This window comes from Triplophysa dalaica, chromosome 2 (genome assembly GCF_015846415.1).
Source record: "Triplophysa dalaica isolate WHDGS20190420 chromosome 2, ASM1584641v1, whole genome shotgun sequence".
Lineage (NCBI taxonomy): Eukaryota > Metazoa > Chordata > Actinopteri > Cypriniformes > Nemacheilidae > Triplophysa > Triplophysa dalaica.
The window spans coordinates 24,604,424-24,630,985 of record NC_079543.1 but is presented as its reverse complement, the minus strand read 5'-3'; the positions used below and the strand labels follow the sequence as shown (position 1 = coordinate 24,630,985).

Genomic DNA, 26,562 nt, shown 5'->3' with positions numbered 1-26,562 from the left:
GCAGTGGTTTTGTCACATTAACGGGAAATACTGCTAGCAGATTATCATTTCTTCTTCTCTAAACAGTGGTTGCTTGTGACCAAACAGAACATCTTCCCATGTTTGCCTTCTGAGTAGCGAAGAACTGATTTCCCATTTGCAGCGTTAAGCGAAGCTAGCGGGCATAACTAGGTCCTGTTTAAGAAATGGAATTTGATTTGTTCATGGATGCAATATGCTGTGATTGTCGGAAACTGGCCTGCTGGTAGAAGTTAGATGACGTCCAACTGACATTTCATGCAAAATCATAACCGTTTTTATGTACTTCCTCAATATTGGTTTTGGTTTATTTTGAACCAAAAGCTTTTAAAGGACAGTTCACCAAAAAACGTCAATGTCATGAATTACTCACCCTCTAGTTGTTCCAAACCTGAATAAATTTCTTTGTTCAGATGAACGAACACAAAGAATGATATTAGGAGAAATGTTAGCAACTGACATTTCTGGGGTTACCATTGACTACCATAGTAGAAAAATTAAATGGTGGTCAAAGGTGCCCCATATCTGTTCGCTTTCTTAAATTTTTCGAAATATCTTATTTTGTATTCAACAGAACATAACAATAAAAAGTGTTTTCTTTTATGGTAGTCAATGGTGCCCCAGAACTGTCAGTTAATAACATCCTTCCAAATATCTTTCATTGTGTTCAGCTGAAAAAAATAACTTATACAGGGTTGGAACAACTTGAGGTTGAGAAATTCATGACAGAATATTCATTTTTGGGTAACCTGTCCCTTCAAGTTTTTGTGGTTGCATTTCATTCATAAAAATTATATATAAAATCATATACAAAATCAAATGCCTAAATGACACTATTACTTAATAGGGAACACACAAAATTGTGAAAGACCACAAAATTTAACAGCATCCTCTAAAGAAACCATTAGCACCTTCTAATGAAACCTGAATTCGTGAGGTACTTAAAGGTAGAAGCTGTTCTCTAATAAAGATAAAGACAATTTCTCAAGCCTAAAGCTTTAAACGTCCCCTTTTCTAATTGCAAGTAAAATGGTTTCTCCAAAACTGCGTCTCTGACTTTCCTTTATTGCTTTGTTTTCAAAATGTGTCTCTGTGTTACAACAACCTTTTGCAAGAGCACATTATTGACTTTCTAAACATTTGGTTCCTCACAATAAGCCATAGTGTTCTATCTTTTTGTTTGTGGTTATGTAAATTATGGCTGCAATTTAGTACTTAATGGTAGAAGGTAAATACAATCTGGAATTCTTTCATTTGTGAAATATGCTCTCCCTGTATTCTGAATGCAAAAATTAAAATGACCAAATTATATACTAAACAAATTACGAAAATTTGATGAGCACAATAGACCTTAATGCAAGAAATAATTAAACATAATTTAAGGCAAAAATATAAAAACAACCTAACAAGACTCAATACTGGTAATATGTTTATCTGACTCTCATGTCGGACTCATTTAATATTATTTGCTTAGCCACAAATCCACTTATACAGCCTAAGCCATATAACAACGTTGTAAGCACTCTACAAAAAAACTCCCGTTGGAAGCAACTTAAAATCGGTTAAAAATCTGTTAAATGAGGCTCTATTGTATTAATGTTGTTATTCTCTTCAAAAATTCTCATAAAAGCAGACTTTAAAACAATTATGCAAATTTGGTTTGCAAAATGTTATGTTGTGCTTGCAGGAATTACTCCGAGCACAAAAAAGTTGCAATATATATTCAAACTGCATAATTTACATTTATAACACAAACAGCTAACTGACTGGGTCATGCTTCAAATGATCATAGTGCATGTTAAATTACATTTGCCGTCGTTGATTTGCATAATTAACGGAGCTGTCAGGATCAAACAAAAGGCTCATGAACTTTATCACGCCTACAGACGGAAAGGCTCTGAATGCATTCGCTCGCGTTAGCCGATTTCAAAAAAATGTGTGATGAAAGCGCTACATCTCACAGCTGACACCTTTGTTCTGTATTCAAGATTAAAGCTAATTCTGAAGACGACTGGTTAGGCGCTCAAACAAAGGCGAAATGGCCGCCGCGGGAACAAAGTAATGAAACCGTAAGACAATTTTTCCCCTTTCCCACTTCATTTTTCAGGAAGTTATCTGCCGTTTCCTTCACAGCGTGACGAAATGAGTCTACGCCGCAAAAAGGAAAGTTCACGTCGCTTTTCTTTGCTGACACAAAACATTGTAGAGATATGAGACCGGTTTCTTTCATTTGGAGAATCCCCGTGAGAGTTGAATCGCTCACCCAGGTGAGACATGAGAAAGCTACTTCTTGTCATATTTATACCGCCGGTGAACGTGGTGGTTTTTAGGCCCGCAGAGCAGAGGGAACGGTATGGAAATGTTCAATGATCAATCAGAATCCGGGGTTGCTCCAGTAAAGCAGGACGGGCACCTTATGCTGATTCGATGTGGTTTTATTCTGTCAGAGCGCAAAGTGATAAAGCTTTCCGGAGAGTCTGATTGTGTGCTGTGTTGATACACGAGCGTGGGCATTATCAGGAGAATCAGGCATTCAAAAGTCTTGATCAAGGCCGTATAACACGAGATGATAAGTGCCTTCAAACGGGAGCAGAGACGTTCGCAGGGTAACAGGAACGTCCTGGTGAACAGGGAGGAGAAAAATGATCCAAGCAGGAACAACATAACCCATATGAGAATTAAAGGAATAGTAAATCCAAAATGAAAAATACGATTTTTATGTGTGAACAGTTCCTTTAAGATTCCAATCAGATTTATGCTTGACTCTGACGCGACAAGCCGCAAGCAACTGCATGGTGTTTGAATTAATAATAATTACGGATAATTACAGAACACTCATTCGGAAATGCAGAAGGTTCATCTCTACCTCGCTAAAACAAACACAGACACGGAAAATAATCATTACAGGATAATTGGATACATCTCAAGAGACAGGGTTTGAAAGCTACCTCCTTAAAAAAATAAATCACTGCCACCGCTATTGATTGTAAGAGAAATGGCAGGTTGAAAAGAACTTGTACGGTGAGGTAATTTTGCTCAAAGCTCTTCCAGTTTCCGCGATATCATGTAACCAAGATCACAGGCCTGCTGTTGAAAATTACAGCACTTACACGACATTACAAGCGTATGTTTTCACATTTCAGAAGTGACAGACAGAGGCATCGTGACTTCATATTTAAAGGGATCGTTCCTCCTACCAAATAAAACTCAATGTCGTTCCGAACCCGATTGAATTTCTTCCACAGTGCGTGCACATACACAAATGAGATTTAGGAACTACAGTAAAGATGAAATGTTATTAATGAGTAAATTGAGTTTCAATCTGCCAGATTTTCAGCTAGTTAAAAATAAACAAAGTTGAAATTCACGACACAACTTTGCCCAGACTTCTGCCCTCATCTGCATTCAGAGCCAGTGTGCAAATTTGGAGAAGTGTGTATAATAGTGTATAATAAGTGAGAGTATATTTCACCAAATTCCTGATACCAAAAGCTATTAAAAGAATTAGTTTACATCTTTCCACATGGCTGATAAAGCACATCCACACCTCAGACGATCAACAGAACGCACGCATATATAAACACGTTTAGCAAAACTATTTTAGCAACTATGACAAGCTGACCTTGAAAACACTGCAGGACCAGAAAGTATTAAAAGCACATCACTCTAAATAACCTTATGTATACACAAGTCCATAAAGATATTCAGGTGCAGATGGGCATTAACAAGTACTTAAGTTTTGTTAGATCAGAGCACCCTCTTGTGGCTTAGCAATCCACCAATACGTCCGAAACACGTGCGCTTATGGACAAGTGTAACTTTATATTGTAATTAACCTCTCTCCAACAATTATTGTTATACAAGTTGTCAAAGATGATGATTTAAGATGTTCTGCCATTATATGTATGTGAATCATATGCATTAACTTACAAGATTTCCATTCAACAATTTACCGTTTTAGTCCATGTGTCAAGAAAACACCTACCGAATATTAAGTCCAGTGACCTGCCCGATGTTTTCCCAAGCCTGGAGTTCATGTTCCAATTTCTGAAACATAGCAGAAACACATTAACAAACAGTGAGTCACTCATGCACATCATCTGATATTCAACGATTGGACCTGCTGCAAGTAACATAAAAAATTCACAAGGTTATCCACAACAATTTTGTGTCAGAAGCGGTCTGAAATAACACTGTCACATCTTGTTGAGCATTACAAACACATGGGAGCGTTCTTCTTGCTACAGACATATTTAAGATCACAAAAATGAAAATGAATGCTTGTGAAACATTACAAAAAAAGCAGTTTGCACCTGCTGTGGATGTGAAGACACTTTAGAGTAGCTTGTTTATGGTGGCCTTTTAAGTATATAGAGAACACAGCGTATGCAGACACAGGTGCATACAATTTGACATTAAGAGATGGATGGATGTATATAGATAGATCAACTAACCTCTTTCTCTAACTCTAGTTTGAGTTTCTCCTCTATCACTCTCTCCATTCTCTCCAACTTCCTCCTCAGCCCTTCCGTTTCTTCTTTCAGCAGGCTGCTGTTCTCTTTTGTCTCTCTGAAGAGGAAAACAAAAAGGTGGAAATACAAACTCTGGTAGATGTGTTTAATTATTGCGAATATTCATAGCGACAACAGAGTAACTTTGGTATCTCTGTACCTTAAGAAAGTATTCTCCTCCCGCAGGCGTTTCATCTCTCGCTCCATCTCAGGCAGTCTGGCCACTTCGGACTTCATGTTCTTCACAATCACAGAGTCTTGCTCCTGCAGGGCCAAACGCCTCTCCAACTCCTGCAGATGAACAACGTCGATAAAATCTGATTGTTATACATCCCTATAAGTGATCAAAAATATTTGATGAACAATACTAAAATAGCTGAACCTTAATTTTGAGTTCACTCTCTGTGCTGGTGGATTGAGACGACTGTACGTTCTGGTACTTCTGACTCACGTCCTGGAATTTCCTATTAGCATAAAATTCAATATTATAGAATAAAAAGAAAGCATCCGATGTAAATGTGTATTTTCGAATTAAGTAAATAATGAAGCAATGAGTATGAATATGTTCATGCTAGGGCTGTGCATTTAAAAAATTTAAGCACCCGACCCAGACATTAGTAGGTCATCTTTCATGTCATACAGTTGACTGGTGACCAATATGATGCTTGCAACTTACTGCTTGATATATAACGTGCAAAATACTGTCAAAAAGAACTTGACATTAAAGATATCAGTGCAAAAATTACCCTGAATGAGCTTTTGTCTCATATTTATTCGATTATGCAAATCACACAAGTGCAATATCATAACATGTGCCCTCGTTGTTTTCTGGACAAAAATAGCACTGCTATGTTGATTTTATACAACAGTTAATTAAATAAGAAATACATCTTAAGATCAAATTTATACACAACATTCTCTGTTTTTCTAATTTTTCAACAAAAATATATAAAAAATATAAAACCTCAGAAGTTTTGCGTGTCTCTGAGGAACACAAAGCATAGTTTTGTTTCTAAATGAATACGTTTATAGAGCAAATTAATTAATCACTGGCTCATTCATAAAGAGTAGTTTACTGTATTCCTGAACAAATTCAGTGAATCTAATGAATTAATGGCATTTACCGCCACGCCACCTACTGGCAAATTGAATTCTTTAAAGAATTTTAACAGTGTTTAAATAAAATAAAAGTTAAATTATAACAATGTTAATAAATTGGTGACAGTTTGCCTCACCAAAAAATTCTGCTCATGTACATCTATGTCGTTCCAAACTTGATTTACTATTTCTTTGTGGGAAAGGAAGATATTACGTTAGTAACCAAACTGTTTTGGTCTTCAATTATAATAATTCAGCTTCTGAAAAAACAAAATATGTAGTCTTATTTTGACTTAAAATGAAATTTTGGCTGTGGTGTGGTGTAATGTGGTGTGTGATAAAGTTAATTACATCATGTAATTAATTAGATTAAAATTGTTAATTGCTTCACAGCCCTGATTCATGTGTGTGGGCTCGTACTTGCGCTGCACATCCAGTTGCTCTTGAAGGGCCTGGATCTCCAGATTCTGAGTGGAGAATTTGGACTCCTGAATCTGGATCTGTTGATTGAGCCTTCGCGTCTCATCTTTTAACTCACCAATAGTCTACAATGCAAGAACAGTTTGATTAATTTTACGTTGAGATACTTTCATTTTTTTCTCTCAAACTATTCAAATGATTAATCGCAATTAATTGCTTTCAGAATAAAGGTTTCTGTTTGGATGATACATGTCTGTGTACTGTTCACATTAATTTTATATTTATAACACATACATTTACTATAAATATATATTTATATAATAATAAAATATAAAAATGTATAAACATTTATATATAATTTAAATTATTGGTTAATATAAATAAATGCATCACAAAATGACTTTATATATATATATATATATATACACACTGTACATGTATGTGAATGTTTATGTTTTGATAGAAAACAAAATTCCTATGGACAGTACACAGATATATTACGTAAACACAAACTTTATTTCTGGATGCGATGAATCACTTGACAGCACTACCTTTAACATACCTGTTCTCCCTCTGCAAGTTTGAGATCTTTCTCATTTGTTTTTTTCTGGAGCTCTTCAATGTTACGTTTCAGAGTCTTGTTCTTTTCAATTTGTTCGTTTAGAGCTTGATTTGCTTTCTCTTCTCTTTCATCCAGACGTTTGATCTTCATCAGAAAATCCCGGTTACGGTCAACTTCCCTCTGCAAATGTAGTTGTAAGGAATTATTACCAATTTAAAATGTGTAGTGTAACAATGAATTGCTAAGTGTTATATTGTATTAACTGTAATAACAATTATTTTAAGACATTACAATGCATTAAAAGGTGCATTACAACACTTTAAAACTACTTTTATAATGCATTGTACATTCATGCTTCAAGGAAAGTGTTACCAATTTGTTTTCTAGTTGGAAACACTTTAAACAGGACCCTAATCAACGAGTTAAGCGTTTTTTACCCCATTTCAGAGCTCTACAGTAACTTGTATACCCATAACATTTGATTTGAGATTTACAAGCGATGAAATCAAATTGCGCATTAGTCTTGTTTGAACTTTGTGTATTGCCAGCCAGCTCTCAACAATAGAGGAAAATCAGACACAGCCAAATCATCAACCTAACAGTGGCATAACTTTGTTTTGAAAAGTGGTGGGGACAAAGACAACAAAAAGAATACTTTAATAAATTGTTCCTGTAATAACTAGTTGGGAATATTTATCCAATATAGTGGACGGTTGGTCCATCTTGGCTACTCCGCTTTTCGACTCTCACGTATGTGGTTCCCAAACCGTCATTTTAGGAGGGTCACTTGGCTGATGCGGTGCATAACACTAAAACACAGGTTATTCCCATGACAAAAAATGTCTCTTGTTCATGGGCTTACGCGTTTTCGTGCTTGGACACTGGATCCACAAGCAAGCAACGTGAGCACGGGTGATGCACACATTTCATTCTGGACCGCGTTACTAGAGTCGCGGCTCTCTGTCTTCGCCAAATATAGCTATCTTAAGCCCCGGGTATACTTGACTTTCCGTGTCTGTCTTGCGAATAAACCTGTACCGCACAACTTCTTGAGTATACTCATCACAGATTACATCATTACATTTACATTTAGCCATTTGGCAAACGCTTTTATTCAAAACACCTTACATTGCTTTATCCTATACATTTTACACAGGTATTTGCAATCCCCTGGAATCGAACCCACAACCTTGCGTTGTTGACACAATGCTCTTACCACTGAACTACAGCAAACCTTGGATTAAGTCTTACTGTTTTTGGTTACAGCATTAGTATTGTATCATTCTTCTTCCACAACGCCACATTGCACACTTTCTGTGTGTGTTCTCAACCCTAGTGGACTAGCTACTAAGGACATAACCTCAGAACCGAAAGTAAAAAGCAAAGCACTAAATAGCACATATTCCTCATAACAAGAACTCCGCTTAGTTGACTAGAATGAAAAGCAGCCTATATAATGTCAAATCATATAAGCATGGCAACACATTTGGGAGTTATAGGTTTCTCAATATGATTGTAAATGGGTTAGATCGGGTCAATCCCACCAGTGTGCCTAAATATTTTTCAAGGTCGCATTGTAGAGCTCTGCATATAGAAAATTAGCAAAAACAATAAATATACATAAAACTACTGTGATCGCTTATGTAGGTCAAGTTAGGAGTTTGTTCAAATCTTTAAGTTTGACCAACACCAACAATGATGCTTGTCTTAGCAAGTACCACTGAAACATTCTTCTATTGTAGGGATGATGCCAAGCCATCACTCACCTGTAAGTCTCTGGAGCTGCTGTTTGCCTCTTTCTCCAGCTCAATACGGGCACGCTTGTGACTCAGCTCCATCTGCTGTTTCTCTTGAGTGAGCTGCAGCAGGCTGGTGTGAGAGCGGATGCGCGCGGCTGCCTCCTCCATCTACCAGCGTCACAACATTTCAGTTATATTCAATAATCTATCATTTTTGGCTCATTAGAAGAATAAAACTTGATGTAAAAATAAATATTTCAATAAACAAATAAATCAGGAATAGCCTCTCCTGCAACTGATTGAGAATGGCACTAACCTCTCAATTCTATTGTTTACACTGAAATCAATGGCAATAAATACATACTATGCAGATTAAATACTTCCATTACATATTGATATACTTATTAATATTTCATTGTTTGTTCTTGAAATACATTTAAACAAAAAAACAGCTTTAATTAAACATTATCATGGCACACACAGCCCTCCAAACTACATAGGAAGGTCAATGATAATTGTAGAAATGTTAAAAAGTTCCTTTTTGACCATAAACAAGGGAACATTTTAGAGTAAGGAGGGTGACTTGCCTCCACTCTTTTAGTATAAAGTTTCTGAAGGTCACTTCTGCCATAAGATGACTCGCCCTCCAGCACAGAACGGTCTGGACAAGATATTAAACTATTGAACGATCTTAGCGTTGATATGATCGTGGTGTCATCCTCCATATCATCCATACTGTCAATGTCTTGATGACCTGTCAGAAATTAAACTGTATTCAAATTAATCCAAATGAATGTACAATTTCTTCTATCAAGCAATATAGAAATCAATTTTAAACTGTATAATTCGCTAAACATGTTAAAATATACAAAAATGATTAATTCAGATATTTCTTAAATGTTCAACCAAGCAATTTCTACATTAATGTTGACATTGTCTATGTATGTTAGACAGATCAACTCTTCTGTCATCTTAAAATGGGAAACCTATCGAGGTAAAATAATACAGAAATATTTTGGCCAGGTGGTTATACAGCACCAATCAAAAAATAAATAAACAAATAAAAATACTTCACTGTAGTATGTTACTTTTGTGCTGTTTGCGTAAGTATAGGGTTGAATAATATACCGTTTAATTTCCGTTGAAAGTTTTTATGAGGTGAGATAAACTAAGCTGGTGAATATTTACACATTAATAAACCTACTAACGTTTAAAAACATCATGCATGCATGCATGCATGCATGCTAGCAACTCGGTATGATTTAGCTAGCAACCGTTAGCTTACTTTCCCTCACTAAACGCCTGAACAAGCTGAGAACAAAAAGACAAAGTTAACATCTATAAAAGTGCTTTTTCTCTAAATACAAAGAATATGACACAAAAACACGTAAGTTACCTCAGTCTTCAGAGCTGTCTCTCTCCCGGCGCTTATTCTGGGGTTTGAATATGCTGCAGTTTTGTATTCGTTGGTAGATAATATTGGAGCCGCTACCTTCACCACAGCGCCATCTGGACGTGAGGAGGAAAAGTATCGAAAGTGTGATGTGTTCGACGTCATGCGATGCTGCGCAGATTGCTCGGAGAATCGCGCATCGAGTCAAACAACAAATATTAAAGACTTTAGTTATAAAGTTATAAAACTAATGCAATAAAAAATCTTGCTTCAGGGTTAGAAACTCCACATGCTTTATGCAACAGCACAGCCTGTTGGCTGAACAGGTAATTGTCCTGCACGTGCTCTGTTTTGACACTGTGTTTTGACACTCAGTGTCATTTTTTAGTATTATATCTCACACACACACATTTTAATCGTTCACCGCATTTCCACAATTTTCTTTTTGAAATATGTTTTGAACCTGAAAGACCGTCATGGTCACGTGGTGGACGTTCACTGACGTACAGCTCCACTACACGTCCGACAACACGGAAGCTGTGACGTTGCACTGCTGAATGTATGAACTGAAACTCGCATACTGGCAATACTGAGCTTTAGCTGGACTTTAAAGGTACTGACCCACGCGGTTTGCATGTCTTACGATGGCCGATTCAAAAGTGGACACTGCTACATTGTGTTTGTTTGATGTGGACGGGACTTTAACAGCAGCTCGTCAGGTGAGTGAACGACTTAACGTTAGTTGATTTTAACTAGTTAAACCGATCTGCTATTACACCGCATTTAATATAATATTTATTATTATAGGGGAAAACATATTTACTATCATTTATTTAACATCGTTTTGAATCGAATTAACTGTTGCTGTTTTACAAAAGTGACATTGATTGACGGAAGTAAATGAATAGAAACTACAGTATGACGTGTATGTGTGTAATCACGTGGTTGTCATAACTGTTAGCCAAACAATATTTTGGCTTTATTTACTCTGGGCTTTAAAAAGCATAGAAAGAAACTACACATAATTATCAGCTTACATTGGGGAACTTCCTTAATAACATGCATGTTGTCAAAATGTATGGGGTAAGTTGTCACAACAGGAACCTGTTGTTCATTTATAATTATATTCAAATGTTTTGTTCAAATCAATGAATTTCCTTGATGTTTGCTTAGAAATCACCATTGCGGCAACTTCCTGTCCGACTACTTAAAAAACATTTTAGAAACAAACGCTTAATCAAATGAGTGTATTGACCTATATGTTTGTTTTCATGTTTTGTGTTTAGAAGGTTACTCCTGACATGCTGGAGTTCTTGAATAAACTGAAACAGCGTGTGAGGGTCGGGGTGGTGGGTGGTTCAGATTTGGACAAAATTAAAGAGCAGTTGGGTGATAATGGTGTGTACACATTAACTAATACAAATAATTACAAATGTAAGCACAACGCATTAAGTTTATTGTTATAGTGCATATTCCCTTTTATTTTGACAGTTATTGAAAGATTGGATTATGTGTTTGCTGAGAACGGGTTGGTAGCGTACAGATTTGGGAAGCTACACTCTGTGCAGGTAATATTTGATGCTCAATAATCTCATGAACTTTTTGAGGTACTTCTATAAATACTAGTAGCTTTACATATTTCCTTTCTATTTTGTTGCTGAGTTCATTTTTTTTTTCAGAATATTCAAGCATACCTAGGAGAGGAAATCTTACAAGATTTTATTAATTTCTGTCTAAATTATCTTTCAAAGATAAAACTGCCTAAGAAGAGGTAAGGTATTACACCTGGACTTTTACTCAACTTTTTATGTCAATACAGTTGCATTTTATCAATATTTTTATTTGAGTTTCCCTTTTCTATTTGTTTCCCAATAATAAGATTTATGATAATATTTTTTACTATATTTTTAAACACCATTCATACATTCATTTATTTAATGTCGTTTCAGGGGCACATTTGTTGAATTTCGTAACGGAATGTTAAATATTTCTCCAATTGGTCGAAGCTGTAGCCAACAGGAAAGAGTTGAATTCTTTGAACTTGATAAGGTCATTTTAACTTCTGTCAACACATACCATTGTCCCTTTTTTTTCGGAAAAATATGGCTGACATTTTGTTTCATGTTCTTTCAAATGCAGAAGGAGAAGATCAGAGAAAAGTTTGTCTCCGTTTTGAAAGAAGAGTTTGCTGGGAAAGGACTAGCTTTCTCCATTGGTTAGTCAGTCTGTGTCTATATGTGTCTGTCTTGCGTATATAACATATAGGAATATACTGATGTACAGAATGTGTATGGTTATTTCCTGTAGGTGGGCAGATCAGCTTTGACGTGTTTCCAGAGGGTTGGGATAAGAGGTACTGTCTTGGAATTGTGGAGAAGGACTCATACCAGGTCATTCATTTCTTTGGAGACAAAACTATGCCTGTGAGTCAAAGACTAGTATTCAGCTCGCTCCCATTCAAACATTACTATCCTCAAATAGACAAGAACTCTTGAAGATAAAAATTCTTCTTTACTAAATATAAAAATCCAGTTTGCATTAAGGTAACTTTTAGTTTTTCTCTAAACAGGGAGGAAATGATTATGAAATCTTCACAGATCCTCGAACAATTGGACACGTTGTCACATCACCCGAGGACACACAAAGGATCTGCAAGGAGCTTTTCTTTAGTTGAGAACTTGAACTCTGACCTTCACACTAAAATAACAGACTGAACAATCTGAACTGTACAACTATGAACATCTAACCTTTTTTGCTAAACTGTTACATCACTATGCATTTAAACAAATGTAAGGCATTGGGATCCATGCATTCATTTTTAGTCTTTTTAAATAGGACCTGGTACATTATTTACAGGTTCTAGGGTCATTATGTGCTGACCTTTAGTGCCTTCTTGTTTTAGAAGACGTCGGAACATGACAATACTGTATATGCTGTATGTTCCTCTTTTTCTTGTATCCGCTAAGAAACAGTGATGGATTGGGTTAGGCCAGGTATGGGGTTATATCTAAAATTCAGGTTTAAGGGCACATTTTAGGTCTAATTTAGATTTTTCTAATAGAATGAGTTTTTACTGAAACCAACAGTTTTTTGCTTTGTAAGTAATCTAATCAGTTTATTATCAATAAGGTTACTGTCATAATCATATTTGACATGTGTCTAGCAACACATTTGTCTATACACAATAAAATGCACAACAGCATCACAAACAAACTAACTTGATGATTAATAAAACAAGTTTGAAAAACTATGTGGAACCAGATTTTAGACCAATGAGATTTTAGTGTGGGTGGGGCTACTCGGCACAAGGACACAGAAATGAATGTGTCATTAAACTAAATGGTTTCTTTTAACGAATCTCACATCAAATCTGTGTAGGATTAGACAGTGTAACATTAAATCAGACCGATGGTTCTCTAGACAGTTTCAATTGACACATACGCCTGGCCTGAAGTTAACTTCTGGTCTGTGATTGGTTATAACAATTTATTTGATATTTAACTAGTATTAATATTACATTGTATATTAATTGTTTTAAATTAAACCAACACATCAGTTATTCATTCTTTGCAGAGGTCAACTGGAAGTTAAGTTTGGGCCACATAATGTTTTGTTGCCGCTGAAACCATCTATATTCTGAGCTAAACAAGCAACAGACATAGTACAAATATAGGTATTTTATTAGTAACACACTTTTTAAAAAGTTGAATCTTCTCATTTTTTCATTGTTGTCACATGCAAGACTGTTGCTGATCATCAACTTTGTAACCAAAATGACATTTTCAAAACGGTACAAGGGAAATCATAAACAAATACATACAAAGTGGTTGTTTTGCTACTTAAACCATCATCCACATCATAGTACACTCAAATGAGTTTTTTCAAAAAATATATTTCATGGTTTGTAAAAGATTGTGGTTTAAGGATACAGCTGCATTTCAGCTGGAATAAACACAAAGAAAGCTTTAAAAATGCCTTTGATTTTATTTGTACAAGCGTCAGGTGAAGTCCAAATAAGTGTTAAATAATGAGTCCCAGTGTAGGAAACAGGATTCAACCTGATAATCCAAAACTTATGTTATAAAGAATATCTGTTTATAGTAAACTACAAGAGCATTTCCAGAGTTTTCAAGGTTGTCCGATATAAAAGATAAAAAAATCTTGCCGTAGTTCATGATATGATGCAAATTTTTTTGTCCAAACCCCAAAATCGTACAAAATGTTCTCTACCCAAGAGGAAGCAAGAAGTCTATGTGGTTGTTTTCTGGTCAACGAATGGGCCGGTATGGAAAGGCCACGGCTGCAGGATGGTAGGCGTGTGGAGATAAAGCAGCGTGGGGTGTTAACGGGCGATGCGGGGACAGTGCTGGGTGTGGTGACAGGACCGGGTGTGGACTGTGTGGAGAGGACAGGGCGGACTGATGTGGACTGTGAGGAGAGGGTCTGCCGGGGTGTATGTGGGGGTACATGTTGGGCTGGAAAGGTCCGCTGTGAGGTGGGGGCTGCACGACTGGACCGGACATCACCAGCTGTAACAGACTGCAGGAAAATAATCACTTTTTTTATTTATTTATCAAATTTATCAGATAAGTTGTCATTTAAGTATTCCTAGTTGTACGTAAAATAGCTAAAATATATTTACTACACAGTATAAACTGGGATTTCAGTGTCGGCTTTGCTTTGTGTGATCAGTAACTTACTTATTGTGGGGAAGTCTGGAGCACAAAGTCCGTAGGTCCTCTGAGGGACAAATGACACAAAGGATAACATGTCACTAAAATGCTGCCTTCAGATGGAAACAGGTCTTTATCAAGTAAACCTCACTCACCCCTGGTACACAAAAGAGCTCCAGTTGCCATGGCAACCTGAAGGGCTTGAGCCAGCCTATCTAGAGCCAGCTGAATTTGACTGGCAGCAGGGAGAGGCGTGAGTTTCTCACATATACGACTGACTTCCTCCACCAGTGCGGCAACAGACTCAACAGGGAGCACGGCTAGACGACCAATGAGATTCTGTTCTGTCAGGTGGACCTATAGAAATGAGAGTTTTGTGGGTTTTAGTCTACACCCCAAAAACCACAAGACAAAATCCGATGACATTAATGTCTTTATACAGTCTGTTATACATAATAATAGAGGTTATATAGTCCTATAAAATTAAACAAAATATTTTAATCCAGATACAACACCTGTAGCATGAGAAAGACCTGAAGGACACTCAGGTGCAGTTTAGAATACAGGTCTTCATTCACCGTCCCTTTGTCACTTTCTCCATGCCCATTGCTCATAGCCGGCTTTCGGGCTCTCTGATAGGCTAAAGGAGCTTTGACACACCATCTGAGCAGTCCCAAAAGAGGTGTGATCTCAAGGCAACCTAATGGCAGGCTAGAATTGAGGGGTGTGTTGATGAAGGTGAGGAGAAGCAGTCTGGGATCCTCTGTGATCCAACCAACTAGCATCTCCAAGAGAGCGGGGGGCGGAGTCAGCTCATCTACAAGCAACAGAGTTAAACAGTTTATTTTTCTTTCAGTACAATTTTTTTTTTGAAATAAAAAATTATAGATGCCCTTAATATATTGAAATTTTCTCAATACTATTTAAAAAGCTTCCTAGATTGAGACCTCATGAAGCTAAATGATAAAATGCCAAGAGAACGATTTTGCAAACTCTAGTCAAAGGGTGGCAATTTTGAAGATGCTAAAATATAGCATAGTTTAGATTTTTTATCTGAAAACTGAATAATGTATTCCCCCCACTACAAAGACGTTTTAGGCACCTTATATCGGAATTGTGCATGATTTAAATGCTTGTTTTGCATGGCGACAAGCACAATACCTGAGGAGAAGTCATAGAGGGCTGTTACTGCAGTGATGAGCTGGCAGCAGAATCGGGGACTGGCTGAACAGATGTTCTGCAGTGTGGAGATGGCACATGGCACCAGTGAGCAGTAATCATCCATCAACACCTGAGCCAACCGAACACACCACGCAGAGTGTGTGCGCTGCACAAAAACATTGCATCACTTACATCATTTTATCACTATATTGTACCGCACTATTTTATACATTTCTATTTGGAATACTTGTTCCCAATGTTTATCTAAGTTATTTGTTAAATTTCAAATCCCTGTGTGACGATACAAGACCCCGTGTCAGGTCCTATAAACTATACATGCCATTTAAGTAATAACTTATCAATAAAATACTAACAGTACTACTTCACAAATGTACACAAAGAAGAACAAATATCCTCAATAAGTCGATTTGAACAAGCGTTAAAAAAACTTTCTTTTTCCCCACACACCTGTAGCCAGGTGGCTGCACATTCTAGTATGGTCACCCGAGATACAGCTATCGCCATAGAGACCAGCTTCCCAAGCATGGCCTTGCGGCTCTCATCAGCCTTGTTGCCTTGGAGACTGAAGAGGGCGGAGAAAATGATCTGTCGGATTGCATCTTTGCTTTGCTCCTGGAAATAACTGCACATGATTTCAAGCAGCTGGAGCTCCTGAACGCAGCTCATCCTCTGTGCCAAACACAACGAAAGATGCATCACAAACTCTACCAGCCTCAGAGTCTCCTTTTTTTAATTCCTAAAACATAAGGACATTTCCATACTAATGCAGGACAATCTTAACCCGTCATCTGTGGAGCCTGTGGCTATAATATAGCACCGTGATGGTATGAGATAATAAAATCATGGCCATTGATGGTATTTACACAAGTAGTTTCGTCTTTCAAACCATCTCTTTTTGTATAGGCTATAAAGTTTTAATGGTTTTATCTTAGTCTATGTCGATTTTCTCACCTTGGGCTGTATGTTTCTGTCTTTATAGACATGAAATATGAACTCCTCTACCAGGTCCACTGTGCTCTTCTCCAGTCCAGGTGTGGGACCTGTGGAGCTCTGCAGCGCACTGCCCAGAGAGATGTCCAGATGATACAGAACCTCTTTAGCTGCACTCAGCGGATCACGCCGCAGCAACGCATGGCGGATATCACTCATCTCCGCTGCAGAACAGAAACATTATTAATATAAGCAACAGTTAGGCATCATCAGGATCTTGGTACCCTGCTAAAAAAATCTTCAGAGCGTTTCTAATGGATTGATGATAACAAAGCACTACCATCTGCTATATCGCTTTACTATGTACCGCAGCACTTTGGTGTATAGAAAACAAACAAGGAACTGGAAATTATTGTCCGAGGAACATGTGCTAAGATCGTATTAAATCCTCATATTGCATTAGAATAGGTTAATTCCGATCAGCGACGAAAACACGTCTAATCTTATCTATGGTGACACACACCGTCTAAAACGACGCTTCACAACGCTTTTCAAGCACTGTCTGTTTCTGAACAAAAGTACATGATTTCTTGTTTACAAGATTACATGTTCATTCATAACCTTAACACCACTATCTTACCTGGTTAATAAACAAGACGTATTATTCGTTTATTCTAAGCTGTAAATAAACTGTCCATATTGACAATGTGAAAGTTGTTCATAGCATCATAACTACGGAAGCCCGTTATGGGCATTTCATTCGTCGTTGCGTTACGAGTGGCTCAGCTCGTGGGCGCCCCCTGCGTGCTGGAGTTAATACATTTACACAAAAACCACAAGATGTATGAACGGGATTGTATTTTGTTGTTTTTCTCTCTGAAAAGTGATAGTGCATTGTGATAGTCAATGAAATGGCAATTATCCTTGTAATAAAGGTCATGTGTTTCAAGTCCATTTAAATATTCAAGATTAATATAATTACTACACACACTATAATTATTTAAAGATAAACACACATTCCCTTGTGGAAACAAACTGAAAGAAATCTAATATGGCTTTAAACAACCTCAAATCTTGCGGTCAACTACTTCAGTCCTGTTCATTTGTAACCACTGAGTGGCGCCGGCCTTTACCTGCTTGACATGTGGAACTATAATGAAGCACCACCCCATCTCCTCTCCTCTGACAGCACACTCAACTCTCCATTATAATCAGCAGCATCAGCATCCAACTTCACATCTCGAGTGAGAAGCTGCAAACATGACCATCAACACGCTCAGTCAGGATGGAGTACAACGACAACAAATGCCCTGCTTGTCTAAGGTAGGCTAACACTTAAAAATGTCATTCTTACAGAACTACTTAAAAAAAAGTCATTGTGTAGATAAAGAGTCCTGGAAGCGTTTTCTTTCATCTTAATAGTTTTGTGCTGTGGTAAAATAGATAAATTGATTTAACGTATAAACAGTATTTTAGTATATGTACTGCAATTGTTTAGCAAATCAACTATTATGAGGTTTTATTAATTATATCCTGCTATGGATGAAAGCTTTTGTCTTTGTATTCTTACCAAAGTACATTATTTTTGTGTGCATGCTGTCATTTATGATTTTTATGCAGTAGTTGACAAAGAACACATTCGCTCTTTTATTTTCAAAATCAAGTTTGAGTTTTTATTGAGTTGAACATTGTTGTTATGAGTCATAGAACTGCATGTTTAAGAAAGAATATTGAAAAATGTTGATTTAGAATTTTAGATTAAAGCACAACTAAACTTTCACTATTTCTGTCAACTCTTGGCACATAGATGGAGCGCATGATCATTTCAATGCAGGATCCAGATATGGGCATCAAATTGCGCAACCAGCGTCTTCTTATCACTGTTATACCGCATGCAATGACTGGTGAGACGATCTCTCTCTCTCTCTCTCTCTCTCTCTCTCTCTCTCTCTCTCTCTCCATAAGTGCATCAAACTCACTTTATCAACACTGGATAATCCCAAATGGACTCACAATGTTCCGCTTATTTACCCGGCACTGACATGTTATGGCAAGATTAGAGATACCGCCTAGGCGCGACAGGAATAGTTCCCCGATATTATTGTGGAAATATCGTGCATTTGCCGGTAAAGTCTATGTGCGCACCTCGGAAAGTGTGGCGCGCGCATGAGGAAAGAGAATCAATAGAAGCTTGCGCAGTGAAATCAGACTCCAGTGTGCGCGCTCGGTCTCTTTTAATTAGACCAACAGTGCATGTTTATTCCGCCTGCGCGCGCCTCTCAGAGGACACAGGGACTGCGTGTGCATGACCAAATTACTTTATTTAGCCCGACAAAAAAATATATGTCAAAATCACTTAATTCAATTCAATTTAATAAATTATTTAGGCTATTTATGTAACAGTGATGTGTTGGAATACAAACTCGAAAACATGAAATTATCCATGATTTAACAAGTAGGCTCACAAGAATTCTAAGCTCAACACAAATTTGCCATTGTATCACCAAGTAAGCTACCCATTAAATGTGTTTGCAGTAAAACTATGACAATACAATGTTAATACAATTTATTATTTTTTCTTTTATACAGGTGTGGACATCATTAAATGGCTGATTAAAAAGTTTGTAATTTCTGATGAAGGTAAGACAGTAATGATTGTGTGTGAGCGTGTGTGCGTGTTGTGTGGTATATTATAAGGAAATTACAAAGTAGGCCTATGCTTATACAGCACATGTTGTTAAACACCATTTGCCATTTTAACTTTTTGTGTAATAATTTCCACGCTGCTGTGGTTTTCCAGTCACCTGTGTGTGACTTGCAGAGAGTGCCCTCTGGAGACAGCATTTTTCTCCGTGTGCAGTCCTTCTAGGGACATCAAAACATAACACACCTACACAGTCCCAAAGGAACTTGATGCTTGTTAGGTTTGCTTTAGGCTAGTCAGATTTTATGTAATCTTATGTGAGTGGTGTGCCCAATTATTTTAGGAAACGCCTACTTGTCACACACAGAGAACAGTTAGGACTCAGAAAGCTCTAAATGTGATTTGCTGTCCACAGCTGTAATATCTGCTGTGCTTTAATGCAAATTTGCTAAAAGTTCACTGTTTAGAAATATAGGCATACATAGACTATCATTGTAAAAGTTACTTTGAAGAATAATTATTTTTACAAAAATAATAGTTTTAATAATTATTTTTACAAAAATAAAAGTTTTTTGTGTGTTTAATTAATATTTTCTTCAGACATAATAAATATATCTTTTTTAAATCTGCCATTTTTTGGTTATTGTCCCTAATGTAAACCTAATTATATACATTTTAATAAATAATTGTGTGAGCCTGTGGCCTGAGGAGTCTGGGCCCCTGAATAGGACAAGAGGGTATGAATGTTTTGTTGAGTGTAATATTAAGTATTTGTGTGTGTGTGTGTGTGTGTGTGTGTGTATTTATGTTTTAGAGGCATTGCACATTGGGCAGTTTCTTGTGAAATACGGTTACATCTACCCTTTAAAAGAGCCCAGAAACCATATTTTGAAATCTGACGATTCACCATATCGTTTTCAGGTACACGCACACACACGCACGCACGAACAGGAACAGACACAATTTTGTACTATGTCAGTGTTTTTCTAAAGTTCTTATAATAAATTAATTGATTATTTTGTCAGACACCATACTATTGGGCTTCAACACGCTGGCCTGCCTCAGAACTTGATTATGGTGAGTTGTTTCAATTAAAGGTACAGTACACACAACCTTTTTGAGATCATTAGCACCAACATAACATTTCTTTGCAAATGTTCTTATCGATGCTGCATTTTGCAGTTAAAAATAGTTATACTTAGGCATATATTCTGTACCTTAACAGATTCAAGCACATTTTAAGCACTTTAAGATGTCAATTCAGTCTCCTGGGACTGTACAACAATGCTGTACAGTCCCAGTAAAGAACAGGACTGTGCAAATAAGAATAAATCAAAGAATTCACCATCACAGACAGCACGCACAAAATATGTGATTTCAAACAAAGGAATGTATTTACATGTTGTGTTCTAGCAATCTACTTGGCCAAGAAGAACATCCGAAAACAAGGAGAGCTGATAGAATATGAAAAAGTACGTACAACACCCAACACTACAATGCAGAGATGGAACAATGTTGCAATCTCTTGGTTGTTCACTCTCCCCTCACTCTCTCTTTGTTAGGAGTGCTATAATGCTTTACATAAACGGATCAATCACACCTGGGACTTTGTTGTGATGCAGGCAAGAGAGCAGCTCAGGTAACTATCATCACAAAACATATATCACACGATGCTTCCTTTGACCTATTAAGGAGAGGAGAAATAAAGTTGATACACTACAATGCACTTTAAAGATGCTGAAACACATCTTTAGTTTTTGACCAAAAACACAATCACAAAATTGAATGTTTTAACTTTTAAGTCACATTTACGTCACTTTAAATATAGGCAAAGGGCAATGGGACCTACAGTGATGTCGTGTAAATATAAGGGTAATAGTAATCTGGTGCGTTATTGTATCATTAACCTTAAACATCTTAGTCATTGGAACATAAAAATTTACATTTTAGTGCTCCGTTATCTTTTTTATTCAATGTAAGATTAAATTATCATGATCTCCATATGTTTTATGAAACCTTTGATTTTCTTATGCTAAGGGCATCAAAACAACGCCGGAAAGCAGATCGTATAGTGCTGGAGTGTCAAGAGCAAGCCTGCTGGCTTGTGAACAGACCTCCTGTGAGTAATAAACAATCTTCTTACAACACTAGCAAAAAGTAACCAAAAGTGGCATACACAATAGTTTTTCATTATTAAGTGCAATTGAATAGTATTGAATCACAGCTACATAAAAGCCAGCTTTAGCCAAGCCTTTCAGAAATGTGATACAGAAATGTGAAAGCATGTAAAGGCATTAGCCAATCATGCGGCAGAGCAAAGCTTAAGCTGACCTGGCAACTGTGCCCGCCCGCCGTGAGCCCGCACATCTGTACCCAGCCTCTGCTTATGAAATATTGAGCCAGTCGGTTAAAAGCGTCGCAAAGCAGAGGAAAGGGGGGAAGGGGGAGAATGAGAAGAGATTGAGAAAAGGGAGGGCAGATTGTTGCAATAATGGTAAAAAAGGAGAAGTAGAGTGGAACATATTGGTGCCTTTAAAAAGAACACCAATGATGCGCACACATGCAAACGGGAAAGTAAAGGGGATAGTGCATTGGTTTACATCAAAATATTAAATTATTTTTTTGTCATCTTCTATTGAACTTCATATTGTTCCAAACCTAGTTTATTGTCTTCTGTTTTATGTAGAATGTTAAACACAGTGTCAGTCCCCATTCACTTCCATTGCATGAAAAAGAACATTCTTTTTTTGGTAAAACATGACATTAAGTAAATAAGACTTTTCATATATGTTTTTTTTTTCATATTTTGGGTGAACTGTCCCTTTAAGAACTTTGTATTTGCTGTACATGTCTAAATGTTCCATCTTTTGACAGAGCGCTTAAGAGGATATTCCATTTCTAAGTGACTGTGTGTTGTTGTGTGTCTGTGATACTGGTCTGTGTGTGTTTGTGAATCATTTTCACTACATTGTGGAGGAAATGGAAAATAAATGAACATATTAAATAATAATGCGCAAAATATTAAAATGTTAAGGTTCTGGGAGGTGGAAGGTGGGCTAAAAAAGTGAAAAGGTCAATGAGAACTCCCAGCCGATGTGTGTTTGTGTGTGGTTGTGTTACTAAGCACTATTGCACAAGGACATTTTAGCGTGAAATCCAGATGATGATTAATCTGGGGGGATTTAAAAACCATTTCATTCTTGCCACTTTGTGCGTGTGTATACAGTAGGCATGGTCCGAGATGTTGATTTAGCCTAGTTTGTAAGCTTGAAAAAAAACACAGAATATTAAAGTTTTCAAAAACACATGGTACCAATAAAAGACAAACATTCTATTTCTAAGAACTTTGCTAAAGCCTTTTGTAAAAACTAGTCGCTTTGTCATTTCGGACCCCCTTATTTGTCATTTGCTGTGTGTATCTTCATTCAAACATTGTGCAGCCGGGGGCTTTGGACATTCTTGATAACGGACCGTTGAGACGGACTATGAATACTAGAGTGCAGCTGGTCAGTGAGTTACCAACCACAACACAACACATTACATCATACAGACATAGTTTTAACAATATGTGAACACACTTTCACAGCAGAATCCTTCATGTTAAAGCATCAACTGTGGATTTATTTCTATTTCTGTTTTTGTGTTTCTCATGGGTCCTTATTCAAGTAAGTAAACACTTCTTCATTGCCAACTATCATTTCATAGCAAAGACCATTCATACATACTACATTCGCACATTTTGAAATATTTGGAAACCATAATGGATATTTTTTCCTTACTGTATTTTCAGAAAAGAACACAGAATTCTACAAAAAAGAGGTAAGGTTATTAAATATAAATATTTTTTTAGGCGTGTTAAATGATTAATCGCGATAAATCGCATGTAGAATACAAGTTTGCAAAATGTATGTCCGTGTACTTTTGCGTTTTAATTTTGTATTTATAAAAACATATACATAAAGGCATATATTTAAGAAAAATAACAAAATTAATAAACATTTATATTTATTTTAATGATCGGTAAATATAATAATGTAAATTTTCCTAAATTTGTATGTGTTTATAAATACAAAATGAATATTCACAACACACAGACAAATATTATGTAAATGCAAACTTTTATTCTGAATGCAATTAATCGCGATTATGACAGCCCAACAATTTATTGTTAAAATGAAATAAAATGATATATATATAATACAAATATAAATACATGTGCATTAAAAAAGATATTATACTGTATTGAATAATATATTTGTTATATTTAATATGTTTTTAAATGCATGACTAATTTTAGTTCCCGTCATCCATTAGTCCGATTTTGAGTTTGTTTATTTGTTAAATGGCTTTAGATTGAACACAACAGGAAAAGCCTGGCCAGAAATCGTCTCAAATCTTCAATTTGCCTTGAGAGGTACTGAATTTGTGTGAATTTCTCCTCTACCATACACTCTATCCTCAGGCTAGAGCTAATGGACTGTCTTCAAAAATATCCTTGTAAATGGAAGCACCCTTAATATAAACCTTTCTGCGGGTTGTTCGTGTCTGTGCAGTTATGTCAAGTACTGTGAGCAGTACCAGTCTCATGACCCCATAATGCAAGGATCCCTTCCCAGCAACCCCTGGATCACAGATGATGTCACGTTTTGGAGCATTAACTCTAACACGTGAGTTATGTGATCACATGCCAGTCAGCATTATATAATAGATTAAATATTTAAAAATGAAACTCAATTAATGAAGGCAAAAGCCTCATATCTTATGTTTAAAACCTTCAACAATAACCTGAAGGAAAGGATTTTCTCTATGTTTGTGGATCAGGGCTGCTGTGCCGACTAAACTACGCGTGGAGCGCTGGAGCTTCAGTTTTATGGTGCTGCTCGATGACCCATTGGGAAGAAAAGAGTTCATGACGTATCTGGAAAAAGAATTTAGCGGTAAATGTTTTAGATATTTAGATAAGATAATGTGAAAGCCCAGTATGATGTCCTGGTTCCAGTTGTGCACTTATATTGTAACAATTTGTACAAAAAACATATATGATTATATATTTATATAAATATACCTCTCTCTCATATTTTCTTATGGTGCTTTTCGATTATCAGCGGAGAATCTGTGTTTCTGGCAGGCTTGTGAGGATGTGCGACATGGAGAGACCTCAAAGATTCCTGAGAAAGTGGGGGACGTGTACAAGTATGTCTATTTAAATGTTTTTTTGGGAAGGGGGGGAGTTGACAAGATTGGATATCTCTGAATGGGCAAATGTAACTTTTGCACCTTTATTTCTGTGGATTTGCTCTGGTTTTTGTTTTGGTCTAATTCATCGGACCTCCATTACTGTTTTTCATTCTTAAAGTCCCCATGAAGTTGCGATTGTTTTTACTTTCATGTTTTTACACATTTCCGAGGAAAATTTAATTTTGGATGAGAAAAAAGTTGACGAGGCTTTCGTCTTTCTTTGATTCGATGTGTGAAGCTGATGCATATTGAAATGAAACTGGCAGAAGACTGACAGTTGAAGGGGAGGAGTTAAAGGATGCTCCGCCCAAGCCGTGTTGATGCACTATTTATAATTAAGGCTGCAATATTTCATGAAAAATAGGCATTATAATGTTTTATTTCACTGGGACTTTAATCTTTCAGGCAATTTCTGGCCCCTGGTGCGAATCGCTGGGTGAATATTGACAGTAAAACCATGGAAAAAACTGTTCAAGGAATCAAGCAGCCTCATCGGTTTATTTTGGATGATGCCCAGATGCATATTTACTTTCTCATGAAAAAGGTAAGTTCAAGAATGAATAAAGACAAAATACAACATGTCATAAATGATTACAATAGATCATTTTGGCCAATTCATTTAGCACAATAACAATATCTATTAGAAAACTGGGCCATGAAAGCATTTGCAATTCATAATATGTTGTGTTTTTGCGTAAAACCAAAATGTTCGGCAGGTTAGGTGATTGGAGCGACAAAAAAATAATGGTGGTTATGATGACATTTTCACTAAAAACAAAAACACAGCAGAACATTTAGGGACAATGATAATTTAATGTTAAAAACATCCGACACAAACCATTTCTCTGTTTATATGCACAGGATTCATATCCTCGGTATCTCAAATCAGAGCTCTACAAGAATTTATTAGGTCAAGCTGTAGTACCACAGGAGACCAAGAAAAGGTACCAATGCATACATGAATCATACTGTATCCATATAGATCAAACTGAGTTACGTCATTGGTGTTTGTTTTTCCAGCGTTTTCCCTTTCACGCGACGCCAACGTCACTCCAGCCCCTCCCCTGCGCTCACAACCCAAACTGCAGAGAATGATGGAAAGCCGAAGAACTCCATCTCCATCAGAAGCAATCCTGGAACAGCATCCGGCTTTAATCATAAAACATGCAACAGCTAAAATACATTTCCTAATGCAGTTTTTTTGGGCTATTTCACCTCACCACAGTTGTACACACTGCTGTAGAAACACTATAATTTAGGTACTATTTACAGGTAATGGTTTAAAGAGAATGCATGATGTACAGGAGTGGCCAAAGGCGATGTATAATAAAAGTAATGAAAGGGGAGGATGAACATTTGAATCCCTCAGGCTCGATTCAACCATCAAAGCTGAGCTTCAGTTTACACTCCCAACACAACAACATGCAAACACATCTTTTTGTGTAGCTTTAATCAAATATTTGAATATGAGCAAAGATGTCAGTTATTGTTTAAAGTTGGACATCACCTTTGGGCACTACTGTATTCCTCTGTTCATATCACACAGCAATAATCATAGATGACATTGAGCAATAACTCTTCGAAAGTTTTTTTTTTAAATAATATAATTTTCCAGGTATGTTTATGAGCATGTTATTTGGCATTTCAAGTGAATTGTGAACTGATGAAATTCATTTTTTTAAACCTCTAACGTGAACATCTACAATCCGATACATTAGAAATTGGTCAATATGCAAAATCCTTTAAAACAAAACATAATACTGTGTGAAAGTATTATTTTTATGTTGCCTATCATTTAGAGACCCTTAGGACATTTTCTCTACTAATGCTAGAGAAGACTTTGGTCTTTCCTAACTTCTTTATGCCAGCATTGGAATGAGGTGAAGCCCAATGGCAATGTCTCCACATCATAATTTCCTCTCTGTAGATGTTTATAATGGACACCACATCTTCAACCAGACAATTAAAGAGAATTTAATACTGAAAATTTGTGGCCAGCATGAAGTAATGTGGAAAACAGGTGGTATTTTTTCAGTGTGTTAAAACTACACCCTCAATTAGTTTTACAAAGGATAAGTCTTTGTATTGTCGTGTTTTTCATTTATTAGCATATTTTCGAGAACATTTAATATAAGAAACAGGTATATAGAGAAC

At 36.6% G+C, this 26,562-nt stretch overlaps 4 protein-coding genes across 5 annotated transcripts in view; 2 read left to right on the top strand and 2 right to left on the bottom strand.

The window, feature by feature from the left end:
• The window catches only part of mad1l1 (mitotic arrest deficient 1 like 1), a 96,760-nt gene extending 86,900 nt beyond the window's left edge, over window positions 1–9,860 (bottom strand). Inside the window, exons 1-9 of one of the 2 annotated variants that reach the window (XM_056740446.1) lie at window positions 9,745–9,860; window positions 8,936–9,102; window positions 8,376–8,516; window positions 6,610–6,789; window positions 6,048–6,172; window positions 4,912–4,993; window positions 4,690–4,820; window positions 4,473–4,587; window positions 4,004–4,065 (exon numbers count right to left, since the gene is read on the bottom strand). In XM_056740446.1, coding sequence (XP_056596424.1) covers window positions 4,004–4,065; window positions 4,473–4,587; window positions 4,690–4,820; window positions 4,912–4,993; window positions 6,048–6,172; window positions 6,610–6,789; window positions 8,376–8,516; window positions 8,936–9,082 — 983 coding nt within the window. In that variant the 5' untranslated portion in view covers window positions 9,083–9,102; window positions 9,745–9,860. Of the gene's footprint in view, window positions 1–4,003; window positions 4,066–4,472; window positions 4,588–4,689; window positions 4,821–4,911; window positions 4,994–6,047; window positions 6,173–6,609; window positions 6,790–8,375; window positions 8,517–8,935; window positions 9,118–9,744 lie in introns of both variants that reach the window. The other variant, XM_056740455.1, reaches the window with a different exon arrangement.
• Window positions 9,861–9,929: 69 nt separating this feature from the next.
• pmm2 (phosphomannomutase 2) lies at window positions 9,930–12,991 on the top strand. Its single transcript, XM_056740577.1, has 9 exons — window positions 9,930–10,067; window positions 10,212–10,460; window positions 11,028–11,139; window positions 11,233–11,309; window positions 11,421–11,512; window positions 11,691–11,790; window positions 11,881–11,956; window positions 12,049–12,164; window positions 12,311–12,991. The coding sequence occupies exons 2-9, from the start codon at window positions 10,386–10,388 to the stop codon at window positions 12,413–12,415; spliced, it is 753 nt and encodes a 250-aa protein (XP_056596555.1). The 5' UTR covers window positions 9,930–10,067; window positions 10,212–10,385; the 3' UTR covers window positions 12,416–12,991.
• Window positions 12,992–13,403: 412 nt separating this feature from the next.
• ints15 (integrator complex subunit 15) lies at window positions 13,404–17,284 on the bottom strand. Its single transcript, XM_056740466.1, has 8 exons — window positions 17,167–17,284; window positions 16,548–16,750; window positions 16,044–16,265; window positions 15,576–15,741; window positions 14,930–15,231; window positions 14,570–14,771; window positions 14,442–14,481; window positions 13,404–14,280 (listed from the first exon to the last, which is right to left on the bottom strand). The coding sequence occupies exons 2-8, from the start codon at window positions 16,743–16,745 to the stop codon at window positions 14,010–14,012; spliced, it is 1,401 nt and encodes a 466-aa protein (XP_056596444.1). The 5' UTR covers window positions 16,746–16,750; window positions 17,167–17,284; the 3' UTR covers window positions 13,404–14,009.
• A 287-nt stretch (window positions 17,285–17,571) lies between these two features.
• rgs11 (regulator of G protein signaling 11) lies at window positions 17,572–26,358 on the top strand. The gene is made up of 17 exons (XM_056732136.1): window positions 17,572–17,849; window positions 18,334–18,430; window positions 19,116–19,166; window positions 19,985–20,091; window positions 20,196–20,247; window positions 20,584–20,642; window positions 20,733–20,809; window positions 21,208–21,289; window positions 22,611–22,676; window positions 22,966–22,989; window positions 23,523–23,584; window positions 23,724–23,837; window positions 23,992–24,107; window positions 24,276–24,363; window positions 24,814–24,952; window positions 25,270–25,352; window positions 25,429–26,358. Exons 1-17 carry the CDS (start codon window positions 17,787–17,789, stop codon window positions 25,583–25,585), a joined length of 1,437 nt encoding a protein of 478 aa, XP_056588114.1. The 5' UTR covers window positions 17,572–17,786; the 3' UTR covers window positions 25,586–26,358.
• Window positions 26,359–26,562: the final 204 nt, after the last annotated feature.